The sequence below is a fragment of the Artemia franciscana genome, chromosome 9, assembly GCF_032884065.1.
Source record: "Artemia franciscana chromosome 9, ASM3288406v1, whole genome shotgun sequence".
Lineage (NCBI taxonomy): Eukaryota > Metazoa > Arthropoda > Branchiopoda > Anostraca > Artemiidae > Artemia > Artemia franciscana.
The window spans coordinates 21,292,849-21,315,487 of record NC_088871.1 but is presented as its reverse complement, the minus strand read 5'-3'; the positions used below and the strand labels follow the sequence as shown (position 1 = coordinate 21,315,487).

Here is a 22,639-nt window from a genome sequence, read left to right as displayed (position 1 = left end):
CCATGCTTTACAAAAAGAAAACTTTTAAGCAATGCGTCAAAAATTTGTTTATATCCTTTTTATTATGTTTTTACGAGCCGGGCAAACATCTCAGGCAGGAGGTATAGGGGGCTCAATCGACAAACCCTCCCCTGACACGGCCCTCTCTGTACATTTACATATCGAGCTTAACTTGATGAAGGTACATCTATTTCAGGGGGCACATATTATTGCTCCATCTGACATGATGGATTGTCGCATTGCAGCAATTAAGAAAATCCTTGATGAAAATGGCTATGGAATAAAGTATCTGTATTGTCTTATGCTGCAAAATTCGCTTCCAGCTTCTATGGACCCTTAGAGATGCCGCAAATTCAGCGCCCACCTTTGGAGATAGAAGGTGTTATCAACTTCCAGGTGGCAGTTCAGGACTTGCTTTGAGAGCTGTGGTAAGTAATTTCTCATTGTTATAAAGATGTTTAAACCTTTCTAATTAATTCATTTAGAATATTATATATTGCAAGTGTTCGATATTTCAGAGCAAGACTTTGTTCTTTGAGACTCGAGTTATTTTAAGCCACGACTATATTAGTAAAAAGAAGCAAAAACGAGACGGACTGGATTTTGGTCAATCAGTAACTCCAATAGGCGGAGCGATTGGGTACTACCATGACTGGAAGTGACTTTTGTTTCAATGTTGCAGCCATGGTTCTAACATGCAGTTCTAACAAGTGGGGACGGGAGTATATATATAGTTGTCCCCCCAGCATAGTACAACTAAGTGTATTTTAAGGTCAAAAATATGGCCATGAATACAGAAAAAGGTACAAATATCATAAAATTACGTCAGTGATCATCAGAAAAGGCTTAAATGAAACATTACATTTACCTAATACTAGGACTCAATGCTTAACACTAGGAAATATAGTCATGTACACGAGAAAAGAAAGGAATAAATATAATAAACTAGCTGTTGGGGTGGCGCTTCGCGCCACCCCAACACCTAGTTGGTGGGGTGCTTCGCGCCCCCCAAGCTCCCCCGCGCGCTTAAGTCGTTACGCGCCATTTTAGTTGTGTCCCTGTGTCCCACCTGTGAATATAGAAAGATACATAAAAAAAAAAAAAAAAAAATAAAAAAAAAAAAAAAAAAAAAAAAAAAAAAACTGAGAGACAGAAGGAGAAAAAGAAGACTGTTTTCCTAAATTAGTGATTAATATAGACCAGCACTTGAATGAGGCCTTAACCCTACTCATCCATATAATCACATAGGTCAAATAGCATAGCCAAACACAATCAACCATCAAGAATAATCATGGACAGGCAGTCATGTCGTTAATAAGTATAAGTCGTCATTTACCAAACAATAGAAAAAATAATAAAGAGGCAACAACCCAACACAAGGGCTCATCAGGAGAATACACTGGCCTATAGGGTCTCGCCACTTTAAATTTTCTACCCAGCCAAGTGTTGTGGCTACCACAGAATATCCATGGCATCCCCGTGTCATGTATCACCCCCAAAAATACATGCCTATGAAAAAAAAAACAGCAAATGTAAAACAACCAAGTAACACCAAAACAAGCTTATCCTGTTAATATATCCCTCTTTTTAGCAACAAAGGTAAACTAAATATGATAAAATTTACCAAATCACAAGTATTAACACATAGCAAAAAAAAAGAACTAAACAATTATAGAATTCATCTTTACCATGTGGCTATTTTTTTTTTAAAAATCCGCTCTATTAGAAACACATTCAAATAAATGGCGCTGCATCATCATTTGTCGAACCTCCGAAATTGGTTGAAAATTTCTTTAAGTATTTCCAGATAATTCTTTTGATATTTATTTAAATTTCGTTATAATGAAAACTAAATTTTTAAATTGCCAGTTAATTTATTTGCAGAAAAACCTCTTGATATCAATTTTTGGCTTAAGATTTTACATCTATTTTTAAAATCAATATAATTACTACAATCCTTGCATAACGAAGTAACTGTGAGAAAAACGCAGAATATGTGATATTGAGTGTATATTACTTTCAGGAATGGGAAACAAATCACTTCAAAATCAAAATCATCCGTTTTATTATACATTTTAAAACTTAATTTATTATTATCACAAATATTAACATTTAAATCTAAGAAATGATCTTCATGACCAGCGCCATGACTAGGTTCAAGTGTAAGCTCTGATGGATATATATTTTTAGAAATATCAATGAAATCCTTACAATTTAAGACCAAAATATCATCTAAATATCTTTTATTATTTGACAAAACATGTTTTAAATTATTTGGATTATTCTCTTCCATCATATATTTATATTCTAGTTGACTTAAAAACAAGTCAGCTATAAATGGGCCCAGCATTCCCCCCCCCCCCCATGGGAATTCCCAAAATTTGCTTGTACAAATCACCACCAAATCTTATATAAGTACTAGCTGTTGGGGTGGCGCTTCGCGCCACCCCAACACCTAGTTGGTGGGGGCGCTTCGCGCCCCCCCCCAAGCCCCCCCGCGCGCGTAAGTCGTTACGCGCCATAATAGTTACGCGCCATTGTAGTTGTGTCCCTATGTCCCACCTGTGAAATATAGATATATATATATATATATATATATATATATATATGGTTTTAACTACGTAAAACTTGCGAATATACAACATTCTTTGCTGTCCCATTGTCTTTGCATATAAATAGATTGTCAGGTTTACCGACTCTTGAACATGCAACATATAATGGTCCATGGGAAAACAATCTGTATTCAGATCTATACCTCATGATTCTAATGATTGCCCTTGAGCTTTGTTGATGGTGATTGCTAATCGACCATTCCCTGTCCCGGTGTCCCGGTCGTCATTTACATCCCCCTGTTTCCCCCGGTGTCCCCGTTGTAGTTGTGTCCCTGTGTCCCGGTCGTCATTTATATTCCCTGTGTCCCGGTCGTCATTTGTATCCCGGTGTCCCGGTCTGTATATACATTCGTTTTTTAGTTTTGTTTTTCTCCTTTATTTTTTTCCTTTTTTTTTCTTTTTTAGCTTATTAGATTTTTAGATTTTTTAGTTTTTTTATTAGTTTTAGTTTTTTTTTCTTTTAGTTTTTTTGTCCCGGTCGTCATTTATATCCCCCTGTTTCCCCCGGTGCCCCCGTTGTAGTTGTGTCCCTGTGTCCCGGTCGTCATTTATATTCCCTGTGTCCCGGTCGTCATTTGTATCCCGGTGTACCGGTCTGTATATACATTCGTTTTTTAGTTTTGTTTTTCTCCTTTATTTTTTTCCTTTTTAGTTTATTTAGATTTTTAGATTTTTTAGTTTTTTTATTAGTTTTTAGTTTTTTTTTCTTTTTAGTTTTTTTGTAGTTTTACCTTCTTTTTAGTTTTGTTAATTTTTTTTTTTACTTATGTCCTGGTCGTCATTTATCCTCCCTGTGTCCCGGTGCTTTGTTGATTGCTAATCGAACATTCCTTTTGTCCTGGTCGCTTTCTCTTGAGTGTCGTCATTTATTTTTTTCTTTTTTAGTTCTTTTAGTTTTTACCTTTTTAGTTTTTTTTAGTTTTTAGATGAAAATTTTTTTTAGTTTTTTCCTTTTTTTCTTTTAGTTTTTTATTGGTTTTTACCTTTATGTTAGCTTATTTTTCAGTTTTTTCTTTTTTTAGTTTTTTTTTTATTTTTTATTTTTTTAGTTTTTTTACCTTTTTTTAGTTTTTTTAGTTTTTTTAGTTTTTTAGCTTTTTTACTTTTTTTATTAGTTTTTAGTTTTTTGTAGTTTTTGCCTTTTTTTAGTTTTTTCAGTTTTTTTTTAGTTTTTTATTGGTTTTTACCTTTATTTTAGCTTATTTTTCAGTTTTTTCCTTTTTTTTAGTTTTTTTAGTTTTTAGTTTTTTTAGTTTTTTACCTTTTTTTAGTTTTTTTAGTTTTTTAGTTTTTAGCTTTTTTATTTTTTTATTAGTTTTTAGTTTTTTTTGTAGTTTTTGCCTTTTTTTAGTTTTTTAGTTTTTTAGCTTTTTTATTAGTTTTTAGTTTTTTTTGTAGTTTTTGCCTTTTTTTAGTTTTTTTAGTTTTTTAGCTTTTTTATTTTTTTTATTAGTTTTTAGTTTTTTTTGTAGTTTTTGCCTTTTTTTAGTTTTTCAGTTTTGACGTCACCTGATCCAGTTTTTCAGGTGACGTCACCTGATCCATGATCCACAGATCCACAGACAACTTATTTTTATATATATAGAAAGTTTTTTTTTTTTACTTATGTCCTGGTCGTCATTTATACTCCCTGTGTCCCGGTGCTTTGTTGATTGCTAATCGAACATTCCTTTTGTCCTGTCGCTTTCTCTTTGAGTTTCGTCATTTATTTTTTTCTTTTTTAGTTCTTTTAGTTTTTACCTTTTTTAGTTTTTTTTTAGTTTTTTAGATGAAAATTTTTTTTAGTTTTTTCCTTTTTTTCTTTTAGTTTTTTATTGGTTTTTACCTTTATTTTAGCTTATTTTTCAGTTTTTTTCCTTTTTTTAGTTTTTTTTTATTTTTTTTTAGTTTTTTACCTTTTTTTAGTTTTTTTAGTTTTTTTAGTTTTTAGTTTTTTACTTTTTTTATTAGTTTTTAGTTTTTTTTTGTAGTTTTTGCTTTTTTTTAGTTTTTTCAGTTTTTTTTTAGTTTTTATTGGTTTTTACCTTTATTTTAGCTTATTTTTCAGTTTTTTCCTTTTTTTTTAGTTTTTTTAGTTTTAGTTTTTTAGTTTTTACCTTTTTTTAGTTTTTTTAGTTTTTTTAGTTTTTAGCTTTTTTATTTTTTTTATTAGTTTTAGTTTTTTTTGTAGTTTTTGCCTTTTTTTAGTTTTTTTAGTTTTTAGCTTTTTTATTAGTTTTTAGTTTTTTTGTAGTTTTTGCCTTTTTTTAGTTTTTTTAGTTTTTTAGCTTTTTATTTTTTTTATTAGTTTTTAGTTTTTTTGTAGTTTTTGCCTTATTTTAGTTTTTTCAGTTTTGACGTCACCTGATCCAGTTTTTTCAGGTGACGTCACCTGATCCATCCACAGATCCACAGACAACTTATTTTTATATATATAGATTGTATAAAACAAATTCTAATAACTCAAAAATCATATCCAAGCTGTAACATCTCAAGTTAACTGTAGTATTAAAGCAATTTGTCCATATAGCTTTTTTTATTATAAGTGTCTATTTTAAGAACCTTTTACTAGATAAGAGGAAAGATTTCTTGATAACAGTTTTTAAATTATCTAACACTACATTAAGTGATAAATTAGTATACATTGTCGCAAAATCGAAAGACTCAATTCTTTTAGCTGAAACCATTGTTAAAGACTCTATCACCTGCAGTGAATTATTAACACTCCAATATAGATTAAAATTCGAAAACTTTAATACCAGAACAATAGGTTTTAAGTTTATTTTCAATTTCCTTTAAAATTAAAGAGAGGTCAGTAGCAGCAATGCGGGTTGGACATTTAGCTGCTCCAGCAATAAACCGTGGTTTAGGGGGATCTTATGAAATTTTACAGTCCAATATAGGAAAGGGAACTTTTTATCATTGTCATTTATTTTAATATTAAAATTTTAAAAGTATTTCTTCAGTCTTGTCAATTAAATTCTCATCCTCTAAATTTACCTTTTCGTAAACATTAGTTGTGCATAACTCCCTTTTTAAGATATCACAATACAGCTTCTGACAAATTATGGCAAAATTATTATTAGCTTTATCCACTGACACAATTACAAATTCATTCTGTAGATTAGCAATTGCTTGTTTAATCTTCGCATTACAAAATAATGATCTAGTGTTACTATTTTTAAATTAGAATATATTTTATTTCTTATTCTACTAATATTAAATTCTTGTCTGTCTGTCTGTCGAGTGACGTCATTATATGACGTCTGAATTATTTCATCATATACCAGTCAGAAACGAATGTATTCAAGCCGAAGTAGCTGAGTTGGTAAAGCGTTATGTTCCAGGTTCCAGGTCCGAGAGGTTCCGGGTTCGAACCTTGACTTAGCATTAATACAAAAGAAGAACAAAACTAAAAAAGGTAAAAACTACAAAAAAAAAACTAAAAAGAAAATACTAAAATAATTGAAAAAGCTAAAAAACTGAAAAAAAATAAAAAAAGGTAAAAAACTAAAAACTAAAAAAAGGTAAAAACTACAAAAAAACTAAAAAGAAAAAAACAACTAAAACTAACAAAAAAAAATAAAAAAAACAACTAAAAACTGAAAAAGAAAAAAACTAAAAAAGGAAAAAAGCTGAAAAATAAAGGAGAAAAAGAAAACTATAAACCGGGACACAGGGAATATAAATGACGACCGCGACACTCAAAGAGAAATTACAGACTGGGACACTGGGACACAAATAACGACCGCGATATAATATCTATTCTATATTTTATATATATAGATATAAAAATAAGTTGTCTGTTGAGTGACGTCATGTCGTCATGAAGTTAGTTGTCGTCATGTTTGTTATGACGATGACGTCATTAAAGGTATTTAAGAAAATCGTTCAAAGACAAATTTTTAATTGTTAGAAGATCGTGGAAGGAAAAAGTTTAATTGTAATTGACTGAAGAACCTACAATGGCAACAGCCGAGGAAGCTGCTCAAAGAAAATTTTTAATTGTAAAAAGATCGTGGACGGAAAAATGTTTAATTGTAAAATGACTGAAGAACCTACAATGGCAACAGACGAGGAAGCTTCTCAAAGAGTCTATGCCAAAAAACTTGCGGCTGATAGAGAAAGTAAGAAAAGAAAGCGGCCGAGGAATCACAAGAACAGCAAGAAAACAGGCTTGCGGCTGATAGAGAAAGCAAGAACAGAAAGCGTGCCGAGGAATCACAATATATCTATCTATATATATAAAAATAAGTTGTTTGTCTGTGAATCAGGTGACGTCATGTTTCTGTGTCGACTGACGAAGTTAGTTGTCGTCATTTTTGCTATGACGGTGACTTCATTAAAGATATTTAAGACATATATGTTCACGTAGAAATCTATTAATGTTTAAGTTTAAAATGACTGATGAACTTACAATGGAAAAAGCCGATGAAGATGCTCAAAGAGTCTATGCCAAAAAACTTGCTGCTGATAGAGAAAGTCAGAAAAGAAAGCGTGCCGAGGAATCAAAAGAACAGCAAGGAAACAGGCTTGAGGCTAAAGAACGCAAAACCGCGCAGTTAGATGAAGATCCACCTGGACAGCGAGAGTCAAAACATATCAAAACTGAAAATGATAGCGATGATGATTGGGTTTGGGATTTTGACTTGGATAAGGTCATCAATGCCTACCAGATTTTAGTTCAAAAAACAAAGGTTCGGCGATATGTATTTCATAGTGAAGCTGAAAAATAAAGAAGAAAAAGAAAACTGAAAAAAGAAAAAATGTAAAAAACTAAAAAATACTAAAAAGAAAAAACACTCAAAGAGAAATTACAGACCGGGACACAAATGACAACCGGGACAGAGGGAATATAAATAACGACCGGGACACTCAAAGAGAAATTACAGACTGGGATACCGGGACACAAATGACGACCGGGACACAGGGAATATAAATGACGACCAGGACACAGGTATTTAAGAATATCGTTCAAAGACAAATTTTTAAATGTAAGAAGACCGTTGAAAGAGAAATTTCTAATTGTAAAATGACTGAAGAACCTACAATGTCAACGGTACCACCATCGAAGTAGATAACCAGTGGGTTTACGGCCAACCTACCATCTTCAAAGATACCACGATAGGAAGACTCTACACCGTTCACCCCAATCAACATGAATGCTTCTTTCTACGCCTGCTTTTGGTGAATGTACCCGGTCCGACATCCTTTGAGTATTTGAGAACTGTAAACGGTACTATACATGACACTTACCGTAGTGCATGTCAAGCTCTGAATTTATTGGAGAATGACCAACACTGGGATAACTGCATCAATGAAGCGTGCGAAACGTCAACCCCAAGTCAAATTCGTGCACTTGCTCTCCATCAGCTCCTACAGAGTTATGGGAAAAATATAAGTCAAAAATGTCCGAAGATATACTCCATCGAAAACAGTTAGAGAAGTCAGATATGACTTTTGATTTTACATCAGAAATTTATAACTACACTTTAGTTATTATAGAAGATTTGTGCGTCCGTATGGCAAACAAACTTCTTCAGGATTTGGGAATACCTTCACCTAACCGTATCGCTGCTGTTTCGACATGTGTAGAATTGGATCGTGAACAAAGTTACAGTACGAGTGATCTATTGTCGTATGTACAAAATAACATTTCCAAGTTAATGTCGGAATAAAAAGACATTTATGATACGATAACGCATTGTGTCGATAACATTGTTGGAGAAATTTTCTTTTTGGATGCGCCAGGAGGTACTGGTAAAACGTTTGTGATAAAACTGATTCTGGCATCAATTCGATCAAAAAATGATATAGCGTTGGCAATTGCGTCGTCCGGAATAGCCGCAACATTGCTGCCTGGTGGAAGAACTGCTCATTCCGCTTTGAAATTGCCTCTGAATTTGCATTCTACAGAAACTCCCACGTGCAATATTTCCAAATCATCTGGGATGGGTAAAGTATTGCAGCAATGCAAACTTATTATTTGGGATGAGTGCACAATGGCACACAAAAATCGCTCGAGGCTCTGGATTAATGCTTGAAAGATTTGAGAGGGAAGTCGAAACCCTTTGGCAGCACATTAATATTGCTTGCGGGAGATTTCAGGCAAACATTCCTCATAATACCTAAATCAACTCCTGCAGACGAAATGAATGCTTGCCTGAAAAATTCTAATTTATGGGCACACGTAAAAATATTAAAATTAACTACAAATATGCGTGTCCGATTGCAAAACGATGACTCTGGTCAAATATTTTCAGATCAATTGCTGGCAATTGGAAACGGAAAGCTCCCAGTAGACTCAATTTCAGGACGTATACAACTACCTGCTGATTTCTGTAATTTAGTGACGTCCAAAAATGAATTGATTGAATAAGTATTTCCGAAAATTCTAAAAAATTATAAAAATAATAAATGGCTAAGTGAAAGAGTGATTCTCGCACCCAAAAATATAGACGTCCACGAAATCAACAATATTGTTTTGACCAAGATTCGAGACCAGGCAGTCCTTTACAAGTCAGTCGACACAGTTTTGGAACCAAATGAAGCGGTTAATTATCCATCTGAATTTTTAAATTCCATAGATCTTTCAGGGCTTCCACCACACGTGCTACAACTAAAAATAGGCGTACCAATAATACTTTTAAGAAATATCAACCCACCAAAGCTTTGCAATGGCACGCGACTTGCCGTAAAAAAAACAATGGAAAACCTAATAGAGGCCACAATCTTGACAGGGCCGTTTGAGGGTGAGGCTGTTCTTATTCCTCGCATTCCCATGATTCCAACGGATCTGCCTTTTCAATTTAAAAGATTGCAATTCCCAATTCGATTAGCATTTGCAATCACCATTAACAAAGCTCAATCATTAGAAACATGTGGAATAGATCTTAATACTGATTGTTTTTCCCATGGACAATTGTACGTTGCATGTTCGAGGGTCGGTAAACCTGACAATCTATTTATATGCAGCGACAATTGGACAGCGAAGAATGTTGTATATTCGCAAGTTTTACGCAGTTAATTTGTATTGTATCTATCTATCTATCTATCTATATAAAAACGAGTTGTGTGTATGCATGTTTGTTTGTTTGTAAAAAGAGTGTTTGCATATGACGTCATTATTAGTACATACGGCTTTGTATATGCACAGACAATGGGAAAACCAAGAATGTTGTATATTCGCAATTTTTACGTAGTTTGAAACACATATATAAATCTATCTATATTCACAGGTGGGACACAGGGACACAACTACAATGGCGCGTAACTAATATGGCGCGTAACGACTTACGCGCGCGGGGGGGCTTGGGGGGGGGGCGAAGCGCCCCACCAACTAGGTGTTGGGGTGGCGCGAAGCGCCACCCCAACAGCTAGTATATATATATAAATAAGTAGTTTGTGTGTCTGTCGAGTGACGTCATGTCATCATGTCGTCATGAAGTTAGTTGTCGTCATGTTTGTTATGACGATGACGTCATTAAAGGTATTTGAGGAAATCCTTCAAAGACAAATTTTTAATTGTAAGAAGATCGTGGACGGAAAAATGTTTAATTGTAAAATGACTGAAGAACCTACAATGGCAACAGCAAATGACGACCGGGACACAAATGACGACCTGGACACAGGGAATATAAATGACGAACGCGACACTCAAAGAGAAATTACAGACTGGGACAACGGGACACAAATGACGACCGGGACACAGGGAATATAAATGACGATCGGGACACAAGGACACAACTACAACGGGGACGTCGGTGGGCACAGGGGGATATATAAATGACGACGGGGACACAGGGAATGTTCGATTAGCAATCACCATCAACAAAGCTCAAGGGCAATCATTAGAATAATGACGTAGAGATCTGAATACAGATTGTTTTTCCCATGGACAATTATATGTTGCATGTTCAAGAGTCGGTAAACCTGACAATCTATTTATATGCATAGACAATGGGACAGCCAAGAATGTTGTATATTCGCAAGTTTTACGTAGTTAAAAACATATATCTATATATATATATATATATATATATATATATATATATATATATATATATATATATATATATATATATATATATATATATATATATATATATATATATATATATATATATATATATATATATATATATATATATATATATATATATATATATATATATATATATATATATATATATATATATATATATATATATATATATATATATATATATATATATATATATATATATATATATATATAATATATATATATATATATATATATATATATATATATATATATATATATATATATATATATATATATATATATATATATATATATATATATATATATATATGTATATATATATATATATATATATATATATATATATATATATATATATATATATATATATATATATATATATATTTATATATATATATATATATATATATATATATATATATATATATATATATATATATATATATATATATATATATATATGTATACATATATATATATATATATATATATATATATATATATATATATATATATATATATATATATTATATATATATATATATATATATATATATATATATATATATATATATATACATACATATATATACATATATATATATATATATATATATATATATATATATATATATATCTATATATATATAAAAATAAGTTGTCTGTCTGTGGATGTGTGGATGGGTCAGGTGACGTCACCTGAAAAAACTGGATCAGGTGACGTCAAAACTGAAAAAACTAAAAAAAGGCAAAAACTACAAAAAAAACTAAAAACTAAAAAAAAAAATAAAAAAGCTAAAAAACTAAAAAAACTATAAAGGTAAAAACCAATAAAAAACTAAAAAAAAAACTGAAAAAACTAAAAAAAGGCAAAAACTACAAAAAAAAACTAAAAACTAATAAAAAAAGTAAAAAAGCTAAAAAACTAAAAAAACTAAAAAAACTAAAAAAAGGTAAAAAACTAAAAAAAATAAAAAATAAAAAAAAACTAAAAAAAAGGAAAAAACTGAAAAATAAGCTAAAATAAAGGTAAAAACCAATAAAAAACTAAAAAGAAAAAAAGGAAAAAACTAATAAATGACGACACTCAAAGAGAAAGCGACCAGGACAAAAGGAATGTTCGATTAGCAATCAACAAAGCACCGGGACACAGGGAGTATAAATGACGACCAGGACATAAGTAAAAAAAAAAAACTATCTATATATATAAAAATAAGTTGTCAAACTAAAAAAAGGCAAAAACTACAAAAAAAACTAAAAACTAATAAAAAAGCTAAAAAACTAAAAAAACTAAAAAAAAGGCAAAAACTACAAAAAAAACTAAAAACTAATAAAAAAAATAAAAAAGCTAAAAAACTAAAAAAACTAAAAAAACTAAAAAAAGGTAAAAAACTAAAAAAACTAAAAACTAAAAAAAACTAAAAAAAAGGAAAAAACTGAAAAATAAGCTAAAATAAAGGTAAAAACCAATAAAAAACTAAAAAAAAAACTGAAAAAACTAAAAAAAGGCAAAAACTACAAAAAAACTAAAAACTAATAAAAAAAAAGTAAAAAAGCTAAAAAACTAAAAAAACTAAAAAAACTAAAAAAAGGTAAAACACTAAAAAAAATAAAAAATAAAAAAAAACTAAAAAAAAAGGAAAAAACTGAAAAATAAGCTAGCATAAAGGTAAAAACCAATAAAAACTAAAAAGAAAAAAAGGAAAAAACTAAAAAAAATTTTCATCTAAAAAACTAAAAAAAACTAAAAAAGGTAAAAACTAAAAGAACTAAAAAAGAAAAAAATAAATGACGACACTCAAAGAGAAAGCGACCAGGACAAAAGGAATGTTCGATTAGCAATCAACAAAGCACCGGGACATAGGGAGTATAAATGACGACCAGGACATAAGTAAAAAAAGAATTAACAAAACTAAAAAGAAGGTAAAAACTACAAAAAAACTAAAAAGAAAAAAAAACTAAAAACTAATAAAAAAACTAAAAAATCTAAAAATCTAAATAAACTAAAAAAGAAAAAAAAAGGAAAAAAATAAAGGAGAAAAACAAAACTAAAAAACGAATGTATATACAGACCGGTACACCGGGATACAAATGACGACCGGGACACAGGGAATATAAATGACGACCGGGACACAGGGACACAACTACAACGGGGACACCGGGGGAAACAGGGGGATATAAATGACGACCGGGACAAAAAAACTAAAAAGAAAAAAAAACTAAAAACTAATAAAAAAACTAAAAAATCTAAAAATCTAAATAAGCTAAAAAAGAAAAAAAAAGGAAAAAAATAAAGGAGAAAAACAAAACTAAAAAACGAATGTATATACAGACCGGGACACCGGGATACAAATGACGACCGGGACACAGGGAATATAAATGACGACCGGGACACAGGGACACAACTACAACGAAGACACCGGAGGAAACAGGGGGATGTAAATGACGACCGGGACACCGGGACAGGGAATGGTCGATTAGCAATCACCATCAACAAAGCTCAAGGGCAATCATTAGAATCATGAGGTATAGATCTGAATACAGATTGTTTTCCCATGGACCATTATATGTTGCATGTTCAAGAGTCGGTAAACCTGACAATCTATTTATATGCAAAGACAATGGGACAGCAAAGAATGTTGTATATTCGCAAGTTTTACGTAGTTAAAACCATATATATATATATCTATCTATATTCACAGGTGGGACATAGGGACACAACTACAATGGCGCGTAACTATTATGGCGCGTAACGACTTACGCGCGCGGGGGGGCTTGGGGGGGGCGCGAAGCGCCCCACCAACTAGGTGTTGGGGTGGCGCGAAGCGCCACCCCAACAGCTAGTATATATATATATTCACAGATGGGACACAGGGACACAACTACAATGGCGCGTAACTAATATGGCGCGTAACATCTTACGCGCGCGGGGGGGCTATATATATATATATATATATATATATATATGTCATCGTCATAACAAACATGACGATAACTAACTTCATGACGACATGACAACATGATGACATGACGTCACTCGACAGACATAACCCACAAACAACTGATTATATATATATATATATATATATATATATATATATATATATATATATATATATATATATATATATATATATATATATATATATATATATATATATATATATATATATATATATAGATAGATAGATGTGTACCAGCGATCAATACTACTGCCGTCCGGAGAAAGTGTATTAGAGAATTTCTCGGACAAGTCCAATCATTGCCTGAGAAATTTTAGGGAGATTTTTTGCGCAATATTCAAAACTAGATAACACAACAAAACAGGATAACTAGTATCTGCTCATAACAGTGATATAATGTTAAGAACTGATACATATGCTAATATGGTTAGTATATATGTGTTTTTCCTGCCTTGAGTTTCGCTTGGCCCCACAAACAAACTTGAAATTCTCAAGTTTTTCTCTATGCTTGTGGTTTTAGAATTTTCCCGCTTATTACTACATTTCCGTGAATTGGTAGCAAGCAATATGTGTTCACTAAAAATTCTGTTTGAGCTATCGTAACAAAAATTACTTGCTAACACTGTTAGTCAACGATTAGAGGGCAAATAAAGTTTTTAAGGTCTACATATCTGACCGAGGATTAGAATAACAAGAAAATGTTGCAAATCAAACTGAGCTTTATGTAATTAAATAAAAAAGAACAAGCTTTTCAACTGAAAGTGAGGAGCGACACTAAAACGAAAAAAAATTATTCCGTATATGAAAGGGGCTGTCCCCCCTCAACGCTCCGCTCTTTACGCTAAAGTTTTTTATTGTTTTAAAAAGTAGAGTTGTGAGTAGTCAAACTATTTTTTTAAGTTAACGAATATAGTAAAAGCTTCGTTCATGAAACTTGATATGTTTTAAAAGTTGAACACTTGAGATAATGTTTTTAGTTCAATATATTGGCACATAAACCGTATATATACATATTATTGACACAGCTGTTACCAATAAAATGTTTAATGACTTTTTAAAGTAGATTCTAATGATAATTTTTTTTTTCAAACCGATAATAGCAAATATTCCTTCAAATCTATAAAAAAAGCTCTCTTAGGTAATTTGTTTGTGCATCTATGACTATCCACGACAAATAACATTTGTCATTGATCAATGACAATGAGTCATTAGGAAGATAGATAATGATGGAACAACATAGTCTATGGGAATTAATGAAAACAAGATTATTGTCAGCCATCGGCACAATTTTTTCTAAAAAATAGTGTTTTTTATTTTAAAATAAAATTTTGTTTTATCATCTAATAATCCTTTTTAGTTTTCAAAATTTTATATTCAACATTTTTGCAATATTAAAAGCCGGTTTTATTAGCCTATATGAATTCAATAATGAAAAGCAGTTTTGATATGTTTCCGTTCACATAGAAAATTTACCATCGTGACTTGTTTGACAATGTTTTGACACTATACACTTGATTATTCAAGCAAAGAAAGGATTTCTCTAAGAGTCTGTACAATTTCAAAAAAACTTGTTAAATTAGTGGTGCATGCCAAATCTGGCACGATTGGGTCAGTGGTACCTAAGAAATGTGCCGATGCATAGTATATAGGGATGGAACGCACATAGTGCGTTACGTTTCTACGTTTACACCAGATGACGGTAAGTGCAAGACCCCTTCAAAATTGTTTTAGTATTCTACAGGTTCTAAAATGCTGTATGGTTTTGTACAATCATCGCACCTGATTTTTTTACCCATTTAGGAGAAAAAGTATGTTATCCTATAAACGGTTCTTGTAATATTATTAGCATTAAGGATTTAATTTGACATACTAAATGAACAAAATCATAAGTTCATAGATCTGGATGTCTATGAGACTGACTGTGTTCATAGAACCGGACTTGGAGATTTGGATTTTTTAATTTTTCCATTTTTAAATGAAAAAAAATTAATCATTAAATCATTTTGAAATATGAAAAAAAAACTCAAAAATGTCGAAATAGTTAGTTCAAAAGTGCTGATTATCAAAGAAATTAAAACGTAAATGATATTGTACCAGATAAGTTGCGATTGAAAAAGAGACAACAGAAGAGAGAAAAGAAGCATGATGGAGCACATCTTCAAGAAAGTAATTTAGGAACTGTGGCCCTTGCCCTTAAAATGCACTTTTCTAATATTTTACCCCTTCCTTCTGGAAATGTGCTCAGGGTCGGACGTGTGTTCACCTATGACAGTATCTACGAAAGATCAACAACTAACCTATATTTTATTACAGGCTAGGGATGTTGCAGAAGGAGCTGATATGCTTATGGTTAAACCAGGACTAGCGTATCTTGACATCGTGAGTCAGTTGAAAGCGAAATATCCCGAATATCCCATGTTCATTTACCAGGTTCGTAATTTGTCTGTCTTGTATGAGTTCAATACTTATGCTTTTTACCTAAAGTGAGTCATCATTTCTCCATATCACCAGGGGGCAGCGAAAACCTCGTAGCTGGATTTTTTCAAAATGATTCAGAAGACTGGAATCAGATCATTACACTGAATATAAACGTACAAGATGGAGATTTGGGGAATAAATCGCTTTGGGTCATTGATGTCTGCTGCAATAATTGAAGTGATGCTATATTGAAGTCACATTTATATAAATTCACTGAAATCGTAGCAGGAAAAAAGCAGATACGGGGTAATAACTATTTAGCAAAAATATGAATGATTAACGGCGATTCGATTAAGTCTAATCTTGTCTTTTTGTGATTTTTATGAGAAAAAGTTGAGTAACTTATAACATTTCATGTCTAAATTTCATCCTTTAAAAATATTTATTCAATCGGTCTCAACAATTTGGCTTCTGAATCGCTCATCTTTATTTAATGTAAGTAAATAAAAGTCACAAAACTTTAGGTTTTTTTCAATTTTTATAAAGAAGGTGAATGTTCATAAGAAGTATGGACACAAATTTTTAAGATATGACATTAACATTTGAAAAAGTTATGGTGTTTATTGATAAAAGAAAAAAAATTATAATTTATATAATTTTATAATTTTATAATTTTGGACTGTTACTACTGAAATTGAAATAAATTTCACGGACCTGGATTTACGAAAAGAAAGTATACTTATGCTATTTATGTAGTGCCTGAGAAATAGTAATTCATGAGAAATAGTAATTCAAAAACCTGAGAAATAGTAATCCAAAAACCTGAGAAATAGTCAATTATATAGTTTGGACTTTAATTTAAATATCTTACTAGGGGTACTTCATCTAAAAATGTATTCTGGAAAACAACTGAACGACATCTAGTTTTGCCTGAACTTATTTAAAATAAAAATTTAGTTTGCATTCGCTGTTTGAGTCTTGGTGACTATATTGCTCCTGGTTAAAATTTGAAACCGGTGAGTGAGTGGGGGTGTCTTGCGGATATTTGGGGAAGTTCTTCAATGCACTACACTTAGGAAATGGTGCACCAAAAATGTATAAATGTATCCCGTCTTAAAATTGTAAGATTCTAACTCAGCATCGATCTTCAGCCAATTGGATAGTTTCTTGCTTGCAATATGCCCATTTTCAAATTCCATCCTTACCCTGATTGGATGAAACTCATATAGAGGTCTAGATACCATGATTTTTATCTTGGTAGTGATGATAATGGCACTCAACGCAATAGAAGCCTTAGTAGCGCTGAGACGGTAAAAGAAAATAATTAAAGTGATTATAATAATAAAGAAAAAATTGTAAGTGTTAACTATATAATTAAAATTATTATTTCTAAGTTTATGTAAGTAACGTAAAGATCTTTATTAAACTACACAAAAAGGTATATAGGGTTTAATGTTAAGAAGACGAATGCTTTTGACTTCTCCTTGTAGCGAATTTGTTTTGGTGCATCATCACGGCTTATTTTTACGAACTTTTTTGCTTATTCACATTTTAGGTGTCCGGTGAATACGCAATGATTTATCATGGAGCCAAAGCTGGAGCGTTTGAGCTCAAAACTATGCTCACAGAGATTCTTGTATCAATGAGAAGAGCAGGTAATTAATTTTTAGCAATTAAATTGAAAACCAGATATGATCCTACTTTTTACACGTTATTTTTTTGCTTTCAAATTTTAAAAGCTTTCTCAAGTAAAAACTTCTATTCTCGCTAAGTATTTTCTTTCTCTTGTTGGTCTAAATCAGACTGTCTGACTTAAGCACCTCTCCTGATTTTCATAAATCAACTACTTTAAATTTTTAGCTAAACTATAGTATTTGGGGAAAAATATTTGCAACGTTTGTGAAAGAGATAATTTTTCATATTTCATTTTAGGAAAATTTTAGTTGCTTTAATAGCTTATTATCACCTCATGTGCACGTATGAATGTTTATTGTCTTTTGCGATATGATATCTTTTAGAAAACCTCTAAATTGTTAACTTTGTTGCTATTACTATTAAAAATTAGCTCGTAAAAGTCCCATTGCTATTCGACTGCAGTAATTCAAAGTATGCTATACATAATTTGCAAAATTAATTATTTTCCCCATCTTAAATTGAACACGCCCGGTCGATGGGTAAAATTCCTTTTCTATTAGCTTCCGAAATACATAGTCTGCAGATTTGTCACTTTCAAAATGAAGTTATTCTACCTCACAAGAATTCTTGAGAAATGGATTTATTCTGAGTAATTTCTAAGACCAAGCTCTCTTTTCACTATTCAATTTTTCAATAAATGATTTTTTCTGTAAAAAACCGGAAACTTTTTTATTGTACATAGTGACAAAAAAACGCTTAAATATTACAAGCATCAAATAAAGATACCAAATATTTGGTGTCACTTCCTGGATTGTTTCTCAATTGTAGCTACAAGTTATAACTAAAGAGAATGTAAGAAAAGAGAACTCTGAATGCGAAAAATTGAACCAGGGGGCATCATATCACGAAAATATAAGGGGGGGTTCTATTTTTTAATGAAGATGGAAAGGAATTGTACTTTTAAATCTAGGGGGGAGTTGATCCTTTAAATGAAAATAGCCAAAAAGGTATTTGTCACACCTCAGGGGATCCAACGTAGGCCACAGACTGAAATACCCCGTCTCTTATTAATATGTCCCTTTCTCTTATTGAAAAGTCTCTGGCGTAATTATGCCCCATCAAAGATAGTTTCCCTTATTGGTCGCTCCTTTACAGAATTAGATTTGAGTCTGTTATTCCTGTATTCATTTTAAGTTTGGTATCTTATCCCTTTTCTTCTCCAATTCATATTTCCGTATACAGAGCAAGGTCACCTAACGTAGAAATTTTACAGCAATGTCTTAACAGGTTAGGTCAGTCCCTTGAATGTGAAACAGGATATAAAATTGAATACACTATTTTTTTTAGCTATTTGATGGTTAATGAAGCACTTGTGAAGGACTTTAGCCACGAACGCCATATAGGGTGTAGATTTAACGCTCTTTGGTGTTTATCTAAAACACCCTTTCCTCACAAAAATTGGAAAATTGTCGAGTAATTATACAAAATACTTTTTACCCTTTTCGCAAGCCCACCCTAAACATGACCGGAAACTGCAATATTTATTTCACATGTTTGCTTGAGAAGTTGAAATCTTAATTGTATGAGCAGGCTATTTTTGTTCTGATTCAAAATGTCATAGTTTATTCTTGGCAAGCAATTTTCAGCATATGTCTAGGAACTGGGATTTAATCTAAAGCAATCGTGGTAGTAGCAGCAGCTATAACCTAGTAAAGATTGGACTACAGCCCATAGTAACCAAAATTCAGTGCATTTTGGAAAGGCTGTCTAGTACAGTAAGTAACATTTCTTATTTAAAAGGGAACCATGAATGGTAACTATTATACAGGTTTAGCTAAATTGTAAAGGTTAATTGCAAAAAAGGATTTTTGTAGATTTTTGAAAAGAGCTTGAAACCCTTCGAAGATAGGGGTGGCGACACGAAATTTGCTCCAAGGAATCACCATTGTCGACAGCCTTAAATTAGACCTCCTGCTTCACTGATGTATCTCCTTTTGTCCCAGGGGTGATCGTATAGAACCAATGGTCTTAAAATATCAGGAGGCTGATCATTTGAACGTGAACAGCAATATTCAGTGTCCTATCTAACTAGCGAAGAGATCTTGCTACAGAAAACTGGTGTTCTCTGCCATTTTGTACGAGAAAACATCAATTTAGCACAAAGAGGGCCAAAATGCTGGAGAACGCAACTTCTAAGATATACTATCGATTTCTTATGGTTTAAAACCCTAAACAAAAGGCTTCTAGTCCTCCAATTTTCGATGGCTAGCATACATCATCATTTTTGCATAGTTAGTATGCGTCTCCATATTCATTTCTTTTTTATCTGCCACGGCTAGCAAGCTACTGCAAGATCACAAATAGATGTTTAACGGCTCATTCAGAAGCTACTGCAATTATATACATGTCTTTTATAATTTCTTTTTAATAAGTCCATCGTAAAGTACCATGTGGCACGAAAAGTGGCATCCATTGGTGCCATTCTGGAGTGGAAAGACTGGGAAGCCAAAAAAGGGAAACATTCTAGTATTCGTAGACAAAAACTCATAATCAGAGGTTTAAAATGTCCCCTATTGTATCATCCCCATCCCAGCCCCATTGGTATGTGAAAACTAAAAAACACGTTTTGAAAAAGATTCCTAATGAAGATAAAATGTTATTAATTTATTTTCAATTTCAACCCTTGGAATCTTTACCTATGTGATAAAATTGCATATATCTCGTGGAAAAGCTTAAGGGAGGTAGACAGTAGAATCTGTATTTAATGCACCATTTTAACAAAAGCTCATGTTGACTTCTTTATTTTCATCGCCTGAGTTAGCCAAATATTTTTTGTAAGATTTATTCGTGTGTTTAAAAATATGAAACGAGCAAAAATTTATCTTTAAGACAAAGTTTTTCTTAAAGAGTAAAGCTGAAACTTAAAACGAGCAAAAAATTTCTTTACAGATTACGCAAGATATATGCAGAAAATTAGCTCAAACTAACTGACTCGTGAAATTATCCAATATTTTTAGAATTCTAAAAACTAATGCTTTACTGAAGATAATTCTTTATAACGTAATATTTAGCATTCATCGTTGTTGTGGATTGATTTACCACGCTCCTATTTGGACACACTGATTTAAATTTCTTGTTGGAGGGTATTTTTATTTATCCCACGTATAAAAGTAAAACATTTCAGAGAAATTTATTTTAAGTAGACCTTCTATGGAGAGATTCATGATTTACTCTGTTTTTCAGGAACGGACGTAATCATAAGTTATTTCACTCCCGTGATCTTGGAATGGATAAATGATGGAAGTCTTTGAATGTTTTATGAAGGTTGGAATTCAAGTTCGAATTCATCTTTTAATAATTTTATAAGTTCGTGATTTCCTGTATTCATTCATAATTTGGTCTGTGGCAAATAAATAAATTATTTTCCAGCCTAATCTGTTTTAGGAAGATGAGGTTTAATATAGTAATGGATGGTGATCAGAATGGGAACCACTGTATCAAAAGGTAAGACATTTTGAATATTTGTCATATGGGTAGACGAAGTTGACCTCCCCAAAGTCATTTGTTTGTTAAAATACAATTTCATAACAATAATAATTGTGTTACAAAGCTATTAAGTCATATACAAAATGTTATGGTTACACAATACTATTGTTAAACAAATAGCGCTGGAAAACGAAGACATAAAAATATATGCAACAAACATAACAAAATCTAGTGAAACAAAGGTACATAGGGAAAGGGGATCCTTTTACTAATTAAATCAAAAGCAAGTTTTTTCAACTGAAAGTAAGGAGCAACATTAAGTCTTAAAACGGACAGAAAACATTCGGTATATCAGGTGGGCTGCCTCTCCTGAATACTTCACTCTACGCGCTAAAGTTTTTTAGTACTTTAAAAAAAAATTGTTATTCTAATTAAACGACCAATTGCCCCAAATGCCTACCGCTTTCGTCTTGGAAGAAGAGAGTAGGAGGACAGAAGAAAACCTGGCTTGCCACTGTCAAAGCCGACCTGGAGCCAATTGGTTGCTTCCGCAAGTAGGGCAGACGCTGGGACAGTCACTGGATTAATATCGTGGAGCCAGCCACTACTGATCGAGATATGCGAGAGAAAACTGGTCTTCTTCTGCTGGATGCCAGGATGATCCTCCATTCGGCTTGAACATGCTTTAAGTTCAAGTAAGTAAGTAAGCCCTTGTGCTTTATGACTTTTCAAAAAGCTCGTGGTAACGAACTGTAGTAAGGAGCGACCAGGCTCAATTGTAACCGAAACTCTAAAAAACGGAATTTTGATACCAATAGATACATCAAAAGAACTGCATTTTAATGCTGATTTTAAATATATAAGTTTCATCAAGTTTGGTCTTATCCATCAAAAGTTAAGTGCCTGAGAAAATTTGCCTTATTTTAGAAAATAGGGGAAACCCCCTTTAAAAATCATAAAATCTTAACGAAAGTCACACCGTCAGATTCAGCGTATCAGAGAACCCTACAGTAGAAGTTCCAAGGTTCTATCTACAAAAATATGGAATTTTGTATTTTTTTGCCACAAGACAGATCACCTTCTCAATGCCCCGCTCTTTACGCTAAAGTTTTTTACTGTTTTAAAAAGTAGAGCTGAGAAAAAGAGTCAAACTTTAGCGTAAAGAGCAGGTTTTGAGGAGGGGACAGTCCCGTTCATGTACTGAGTAATTTCTGATTGTTTTAAGTTTTAATGTCGCTCCTTACTTTCAGTTAAAAAAACTTGTTTTTTTATTTAATTCCTAATGAATTGGGACAAAAAGTCAAACTTTAGTGTAAAGAAGCGAGGTATTGAGGAGGGTAGAACCCCCCCCCCATATACAGAACAATTTCTGTTCATTTTATGTTTCAATGTTGCTTCTTACATTCAGTTGAAATATTTCTTTTTTAATTTAATTTCAAATCGTTTTCCCAACAATTGCGGAAATTAAGATTTCTGTAAGAATTGATAATAACACACAA

At 31.9% G+C, this 22,639-nt stretch overlaps 1 protein-coding gene across 2 annotated transcripts in view; it reads left to right on the top strand.

Annotated features, from left to right (window-relative positions):
• Nucleotides 1–202: 202 nt before the first annotated feature.
• The window catches only part of LOC136031138 (uncharacterized protein DDB_G0287625-like), a 44,419-nt gene continuing 21,982 nt past the window's right edge, over nt 203–22,639 (top strand). For both annotated transcript variants that reach the window (XM_065710458.1, XM_065710457.1), the window contains exons 1-4: nt 203–428; nt 15,915–16,031; nt 17,575–17,674; nt 20,898–21,158. Coding sequence is in view for 1 of the 2 variants with exons in the window: in XM_065710457.1 (XP_065566529.1) it covers nt 21,125–21,158 (34 nt within the window). In the remaining variant the exon portion in view is untranslated. The remainder of the gene's footprint in view (nt 429–15,914; nt 16,032–17,574; nt 17,675–20,897; nt 21,159–22,639) is intronic.